The 8,582-nt window shown below is 40.8% G+C and overlaps 1 protein-coding gene across 2 annotated transcripts in view; it reads right to left on the reverse strand.

Moving 5' to 3' along the window:
* ANKMY1 (ankyrin repeat and MYND domain containing 1) overlaps positions 1 to 4,490 on the reverse strand; it is a 44,930-nt gene extending 40,440 nt beyond the window's left edge. The window contains exons 1-2 of one of the 2 annotated variants that reach the window (XM_088132333.1): positions 4,216 to 4,490; positions 1,793 to 2,102 (exon numbers count right to left, since the gene is read on the reverse strand). In XM_088132333.1, the coding sequence (XP_087988459.1) occupies positions 1,793 to 2,102; positions 4,216 to 4,250 (345 nt within the window). In that variant the 5' untranslated portion in view covers positions 4,251 to 4,490. The remainder of the gene's footprint in view (positions 1 to 1,792; positions 2,103 to 4,215) is intronic. The other variant, XM_088132335.1, reaches the window with a different exon arrangement.
* Positions 4,491 to 8,582: the final 4,092 nt, after the last annotated feature.

An 8,582-nucleotide genomic window follows, 5' to 3' on the forward strand; every position in this document is an offset into this window, starting at 1 on the left:
TTTCAGTTATGGTGACCCAACCAGTAGTTAAATACAGAATAAGCAGCAATATGGTGAATAGAATCTTATATTTAACAAACTTTTATTGCAAATTGAGATATTTAAGAACAAGGCATGCATTCTTCCTAAACCTCACATTATCATCAAATATTCAGAACTGTGAATTCAAATAGCACTGAATACTTATAAATGAACTATAGATGAATTGTATCGAAATATCCCTTCCTTCTTATTTTTTCTTGTGTTAAAGCGATTGGTGCTACCTGGCTATTAGCATTGCTGATATAGTCTTTCAGTAAAGGAGGAACCTTCTGGAAAAGCTAATTTACACTTCTAATGCACTCCATAAATCAGGCTGAAGGTAGATTATATGCTAAATCTTGAACAACATAAACCATAAAAATAAAGTAAGGATCAAATCATGCTACAGTTGCAGAACATTTCAAGCAAAAGATCCCAGATTCAATCCTTGGCTTTCTAGCTAGAAAAATCTGATGGCAGATGGTTTCAAAAATCTCCCTCTAAAAAACTTACTATTGTCAACCAGAATAATGGGTTAGATAGTCCAATAGTCTGAACTGATATAGGCAGTTTCCTTATCATAGTAATAGCATTTCATACTATTAAATCCTCCACAAGAAGTCTTGCAATAGATCATGAAAATTCTCAAGCTTAGTGTTTCATGGGTTCTATGGAGTGGACAATTTTTTACCCCTAAAGGACACATGGAGTGCTCAAGGATTATATGCCAGATTGGCTTGGGCATAGCCTAGATACACAAAGTTATTCACAGGCATGTATAGTCTTTTTCATACATACATGTATAGTAACACACATAGTCCTGGTTCTCAAAGGCTCTCCCTGCTAGAATTTGTTCAGCTGTAAAGGATTATGCCAAGACTGTTTGACAAGCCAGTAGGAACACAGAAAAAAATACAGGTTCGTGGCTTTCCTCAAACGACTTATTTTGCTCACAACCCCTTTAAGGTAAATTCTAGCCTTCTTCCTATTTCATGCAAATCTACCTAGAAATACTAAAATAGCCACAAAATCTGGAAATTTAGGAGATAAGGCTTCGCCCAGGCCCTAAAACTAGAAGGCATATATATAATGCCCACTGAAAAATATATCTCCCCAACTGGCATAAAACTGCAGCCATTTAGGGGATGCCAACAAATTCACAGCTTGATTGTGTGCATGTATGCATGTATGCATGTATTTCTCACATTTACATAGCTGTCCATCTCACATAGTGACTCTGATGTATGATATATGATGGCTCCTCAGAAATAAGTCCCACAATATTCAATAGATCTACTCCCAAGGACAGTGGACATAAAAGCAGTACATTCAGCTGTTCAGAGATAGCACAGCTTTTTAATCATAAAATAGATGTCTCATGAATCTTAAGAGAAGCCAAATTATGTGATATAATATAATCTGCCTAATACCATAAACAAAATCCAAATTTACAAGAATGAGAGAATCAAAATAAAATTCAAAATGATTAGATTATAGAAGAATTTATGATAATTAATACATAGAAAATAAGGCTTTTAGAATTTTCTGAAAATTGTCCTTCTCTACTAGAAAAAGTCAGAACACCTTTCTGTCTTATGTATTTTGAAGGCTACGACGACAAACATATTTACCTCTGAGCACATATGCTCAGGCACGAACGCTAACCTTGACTGACTGTTCCTTAGCTATTTTTATTATGTATAGTGTAATAGTAATAATACTTTACATACAATACCAAAATAAGCACTTTTTAAATATTAAATCAGTTTACCTCACCATTGTCCCATGCAAATTCTCCATATCCAAGTTTTAAATCAAATGAAAATTCGCCTTTATAGCAAGAACCATCTGGCCATTCTTGCACTCCGGTTTTATATTCAATCTTGTTATTGTTCAGATCACCTTCAACTAATGTATCTTGCTGTACATTACTTTCTTCCTCATACTCTTCTATCTCTTCTTCATCATCACCCTCATAATCAACAGCAGATATTTGTTCAGTCTCAAATTCACTTTCTTCTTCTTCACCTTGGAATAAACTATTCGTTGAGAAGATATCTCCTGCTTTATTTTTCTTCTCTCTGAAATCATAATCAAGGACAGTTACTTCTACTTTATCAACTAAGTTCATCCAACACTACAGCTCTTCCACACATAACAGGATGTTTCAAAATGATTTATTTGCAAATAAATGTATGTGGCTTACAATCCTATGCTCACTTATTAGGAAATAGGCTTAATTTAAATCAGCAAAGTTCATTTTTGAGGAGACACACAAAAGATACTAGGACTGCACCAATTCTGCTGCTAAACACAATCAGATTACAAATTTGCGCAGAGAAGCAACTTGGTTGCTGCTTCATTTTGCATAATTAGGAAAATGGCAAAAGAAAGTAGCATCTTGAGATCACCAAATAATGATGGACTGGATGCAGATATCACCATAATTATTCTAAATATCAATTTGCTGTTACTAAATAGAACTTAGCTGTGAAGACAAGTCAACATAGGACATGAAGTGAAAGAGCAAAAAAACAGTTGTCCTGAAAGTTTTGTGTACTTTAAATAAAACAAAGCATTTCTGCAATGTGTCAAGGCTGAGGCTTAATAATATTTTAAAACAAATTATGGTCAGAAAATAGGTTTAGAAATACTTGTAAATTTTTCAGGAAATATGCAACCTAGTAATTCTTAAAAATATAGCTTGTTTACAAAATGTATATGTTCATTCACCCATTGCACCAAAATGAAAAGACCATAAATACTTCCAAGGATAGTTAACCAAAAAGTATACAACAATTATGTGTGCATTATCAACTATGCCTGCCTCTATTAAAAATTCTGGGTTGATATTTTTATAACCATGCTGGTATAGCACAAAAGTTTTCATCCTACAGAAGAAAACCATTCAAAATTGTCACCATAACAATATGTCCACATAATTCTCACACAGAAAAACTGACAAGATACATGTTCCTTCTCCATGTTTATATATTTACATATATTCATTAAGCTAAACCAGCTAACAAATCCTGAATACTAGTTCAGTACATTAGCCATTACAGCCAAGCCCCAGGAATCTAGTGCACAATCTACCATTTCTCCTTCCCAGAATACAGTTTAGTTCCTTGGGAATCCTAACTTTGCACAGGTGAACTCCACATGTAAGAAATTGAAGGGAATTGTCAAGTTCCATATTCCAGGTGCTGACTCAAAGTATAAATGAAAACTGCAAAGTATAATCTGTGTATAGTACATCTTAATGACACACACGCCTGTGTTGCCTTCCCCAACACAGAGTCTTCCAACAGGACTATTGTTTTCATTACCACAGCTGATCAAGGTGGACCTGATGGGAATTGTAATCCAAGACAATTAGATTGCACCAGGGTGAGAAAAGTTATGAAAGCCTAAAATACTGATGACATCCTTCCTGTCCAAGGGCAGGTATCTCCACCTAACGATTTTCTCATACAATCACCCTTCCTCATTCATGGAGTTTTACAGGGGGGGTCCAGGCTACAGTGTCTGTAATTATTTTGTATTTTCCCAACACAATTGTCATCTCTTACCCTATTGGAGAGGAAAAATTATCAAGGAGAAAAATATGCAGTAGAAGAATTCTAATGCGTTTTGATTAATGACACATTGAAAGCCTCTGTCTGGATGTGATTATTTGGTACTCACACCCAGACAGAGGCTTTTAATACCTCTACTCCTCCTCTTATTCTTATTCCCACCGTTCTGTATTAAAAGTCGATTATAAACATAATGTTATCACTAATCTTACAAAAGCACTTGTTTGCACTCCACTTTATCGTTGCATTCATCCGGATAACGTTGATATCCAAAGCAACGACTTCAACAGATACTTATGTTTACGCTACCCATTAGCCGCACAAATTCATCCCGGTGCAAAAAAAAGGGAGGGGAGGGAACCCTATGTCCACCATCGGAAGGACACCGCATCCCTGCACCTTCCACACGTGAACGCCACGCGGCTTGCCAGTCCGGGGTACGCCTATTCTGCCTTCACAGCCTACGGCCAAGCCCCTTCCCCGGTCCACAGGACTCTGCACGCTTGCCGCCGGCTTCCGCCAGAGGTCCCCCCAGGACGAGAAATCTCGTTCCGCCCAGACAAGGGAGAACTAACAGCTGCGAGCCTCGCCGGCCCGCGCCTTGAGCGGCACCCACCCGAGAGCCAGAGCGGCAGCCGGAATAGCCTCCATTCTATCTCAAGGTCAGGGAAGAGTCTGCCGGACCCGCGGGCGCCGCCTCACAAGGGCCGCGGTGGGGAGCAGGGACGTAACAGTCGGCGAGGACGAGCTCAGAGGGTCGGGAGCTTTGCCGCTACCACGCTCAGCGGAAAGCCACCGCGAGCAGCGGGGAAAGGGCGGCCGGGTCTCGTCTGGCAGCGCCGAATACCCCTCTCCCGCTTGGGCTGCGCCGCATCCGAGTTTCCATAGAGACCAAGGCGGAGTTTCGTGGAGCGCCGAGTGGCTCCACCTCGCAGGCATTTTTTCACTGGCGCTTCCTGAGCGCCGGGTCATTGAGAGGCGCGCCGGTGGCAGCCCTTTTTGTGCCCAGAAAAGTGCTTGTAAAGAGCGCTCTTCGCTAGTTCCCTCCGCCTGCTGCCCCCCAGACGCCTTGGACTGGAACTCCCGGGCGCAGGAAAAGGGGACAACGCGTTACGCTAGGCAGTCGTTTCCCGTTGCATGCGACCAAGTTTTTGTTCAAGGTCGTTAGAAATGAGAAAGTCTTGTGGTATCTGAAGACAAGCCCTGATTATGATATAAAATCTGTTTGACAAAGCAGCTTTCTCCAACCTAGTGCCTGCCATTGGATGGCCATATCATTTTTGAAGAACTTTTTAAAAAAAGTTCAAGCTTGTTTCCTAGCAGCAAAAGAGGAGTTTGCCATTACTTTCCTCTGGAATGGGTTTTCCAGCTCCCCAGTCTGGTACACTGTACAGCCTGGTATGGCCTGGAGGGAAGTGCCAAAAGGCATCATGGTGTTGAATGCAAACACATTTTGTGTGTTATCCAATTGCAGGGCAGAGCCTCCATTGTGACATCATGATGTATGTTTCATCATTTTGGTGTTGAATGGAGATCTCCCATCCAAGTAATACTGGATCACACTTAATGATCTAGGCTTTCAGGATCCAGGCAAGGTTTTAGTTACAGACAGTCCTCTACTTATGAATAGGTTATGTCCCAAGAGGCTGTTTGTAAGTCCATTTTGTTAGTAATTCCAACTACGGCCCGCTGTATACATACATCTAGAAGTTTACAGCAAGCCGCATACATATTCACACGTGCTGTAAACGTCTGGGTGTACGTATGCATGCACACCATAAACTTCCAGGACCTTCCTTCAGGGACCACCATTGTTGGAGTTGTTGGAGGTTTGTCAGAAAACAAGAGACACGGGTTCGGTTGCCCAGTAGACAGAAGTTTTTTTATTGGGCACGTTTGCAAAGGTGGGTCCCTCCCGCAGCAATGGAGGAACCCCGAAACAAGGTCTGACAGGTTTTTATACCCCCTATCTGTCCTCCCCCTCCTAAGAGGGCTTGGCTCACAATCTCACCTTTTTTTACCGCCCCGGAGCGCCGCTAATTAACCGCAAAACCGCAGACATTCCACTTTCCTAATTCAATCAGCGCAATACACACTTCCTAATCCCCACTTGACCCAACAGCCGCCCCCTGCCATTTCTCTTCACTCTGGTGCAAACGTGCCTTCTGCCTACAGTATTTCCTCCCTCCTGCCATCCCCCCAAGGCTGCCCCATCATGCACAGCGCTCTCCCCTAGCAAACATGGTTCGTTCGTTTGAGGCCCTCACTTCTCCCTGCCTTCTCACAGTACGTATCAGCGAAAGTTCATAACTTGAAAGTTCGTAAGTAGAGGACTGTCTGTAATTCATTGCTGACTCCAGGGCATTTCTATTTGGACTCCAAGAGGGAGCCAGAGAACAGGAATGGAGATGTGAGAATGCAATAGCTGCAGCTCATTACAGACAATTCCATGATTCATTGTCTAGTTCATTAGGACCTGTGATTATTGCTGAAACCAAAACATTAGACTAGGGGTTGGCAAACTACGGTCCTTGGACCAAATCTGTCCCAACACCTGTTTTGGTACAGCCCACAAGCTAAGAGTGGATGGGTGGGCAGTAGATAGCCCTGTGGAGCTCCCAGGGGAAGGGGTGGGGCATCTTGGGCAGTGGTGGCCTCTCAGCAGCCTCCTTACTGGCAGGTTGGTGTCATCTATGGCTGTCACACTCTTTGGCCTGAAGACCTGCCAGCTACAGAGGCAGAGGAGGGACGGGACTGCCAGAGCCTCCAACCTCACTGAGCAACTGCTACTTCACAGCTGCTGCTACACCAGGTGAGCCTCTGTGCTGGAGGCTGGAGGAAGGGAATTTTGTCAATAAAAAACTTGTAGAAAAGTGTTTTCTTGTTTTATAAGGACCAACATGATATCCTCCACTTTGCCTCTTGGCCCACAAAACCTAAAATATTTACTATCTAGCCCTTTACAGAAAAAATTGCCAACCCTTGCACTAAACACTCCACTTAGCTAACAGCTGAGGCCAAGTTGTCCATGTGATACCTAAAGCATTTTTTCCCTCTGAGATAATTGTGTTGCTATGTTACAATAAAGGGGAAAAAAGGCTCTGCTGTAAACAGGCTGTGGTAATGGCCTAGAATTGGTTTTGTCAGTGATCATGTAAATTTCATTAGGTACCTTGATCTAGTTTACATTCCAGAAATTATATTTTTAAATCCTGGCACCTCCTTGATGTTCAAAGTAAGGATGTGTTCCTGTTTTATTGCTTAATTCATCAGTTATACTCCTACCTAGAAGAAATGGATCTAATACAGGCCTTGATATTCTCTCATCCCAACTACTGAACCTGCCCCTACAGAGCTGCCATGGAGAGTAATTCAAAAATATTAATTGGTACAGAAATATAGCTGGTTTAAAATAATAATAATAAAAAATTAAACTTGTATGCTGCCCTACTCTCAATGACTCTGGGCATATATGGCATTACTTTCACACAAAATATATAATCAGAAGTAGGCTTATATGAGTTACATAGGTTGTACTGATTGCCAGTTTATTTCTGCTCCAAAGCCCTTTACAGTCTGACTTCAGAGTGAAAGTACTGGAGAAAGCATTGTCATATATTCTTCCCATTCTTAAGAGATTTTCAGCTGTCCTACAGTCTGTTAGGCTATTGGCTATTATCTAACATTTGTTCTTGATAATGATCCTCAAGGTCTGGAAACAATTATAATATTCTATGTGAAAAATCTAGGAGACAAGCCATTTTAAATTAGCTGTTGAGATCCCTTACTTCAGGTTAGGTTTTTTATGGTTCAGTGCTGTTTCATTGCTGACTTTCTTGTTTTAATCTTTCCCATTTGATTCCTTTCCCTTCTGTGTCATTTGGAAGATGGAAAGTTTTGGATATGGCTCCTTCTGCCACAGCATAATCATTAACAAATTTGACCAAAGTTCAAAAGCAGTACAGAACTTACTACAAACTACAGTGATACTGTATGATTCTGGGTAAGAAAAGACAATATATTCACACCTTATGCTTCTAGAAAAACATAAAATTACTATAGGCCAAACTACCCCATATTTGTTGGATTCTACTCCCATCATCCCCAACGTTCTGTGAGGATGAGATCCAAATACATATAAAATATGCTGTTGGAAAAAGCTGCCGAAATATTATTTCAAGTCATCACATTTTAAAACAAAATATTTGCAGATTGAGAGAATTCCACTTTTATCATACTACAGGCCTTTCTTCACTTGCACCTAACCACAGAACTAACATACTTTGGCAAGATTTTTTTTTTTTTTTTTTTTGCCATGTCCCTACAGTCTTTACTCTCATCTTATCCCTAACCATGAGTGATAGAGGTTTAAATCATCCTCAGGTATTTCAGTTTAAAGTATTTTTTCTCCTTATTCCAACACCATCCAAAGGCAACCTCAAGATATAGGGTTTCTCACCAATTACCTTGGCGAGAACTCAAGTAATTGACAAAATGGCTCAGAATAGAAGCAACAGAGACAAGATAGAAATCAGCAATAATGACATCAAATTTCATGCCAATATCATTCAAAATGATATTCAAAATGAGTGAACAAGAATTCAACTCAGTGGTGGGAAAAGGTCCTTTAACAATAGTTACTTTACCCATAGTATGATACAGCTTCAAAACCAGCAAAATGTAACCCTGAGCTACTGGAGTTTGTTGCAAGGTTAGTGGTTGAGTCCCCAAGGCTTGTGGTTCTTGGGATTTCTGTTTACCGCCGAGCAACATTGAGTCTGAGGTAGCTCAGGAGTTCATGGCACCATGACAAACTTAGACCTATCTCAAGTCATCAGGGTTCATTGCATACCAGGGATCACATATTAGACTTGGCTTTTGTCTCAGGACAGTTGAGACATGATCTCATTAGAGAAGGTGGTGGAGTGGATAGTCAGACTTCAGCTCAAGAGGACCCTGGACAAAGCAGATTATTTGGACCCA

This window comes from Python bivittatus, unplaced genomic scaffold, assembly GCF_059951505.1.
Source record: "Python bivittatus isolate LINGU-HERP-01145 unplaced genomic scaffold, Pbiv_v1 ctg000980_np1212, whole genome shotgun sequence".
Classification (NCBI taxonomy): Eukaryota; Metazoa; Chordata; class Lepidosauria; order Squamata; family Pythonidae; genus Python; species Python bivittatus.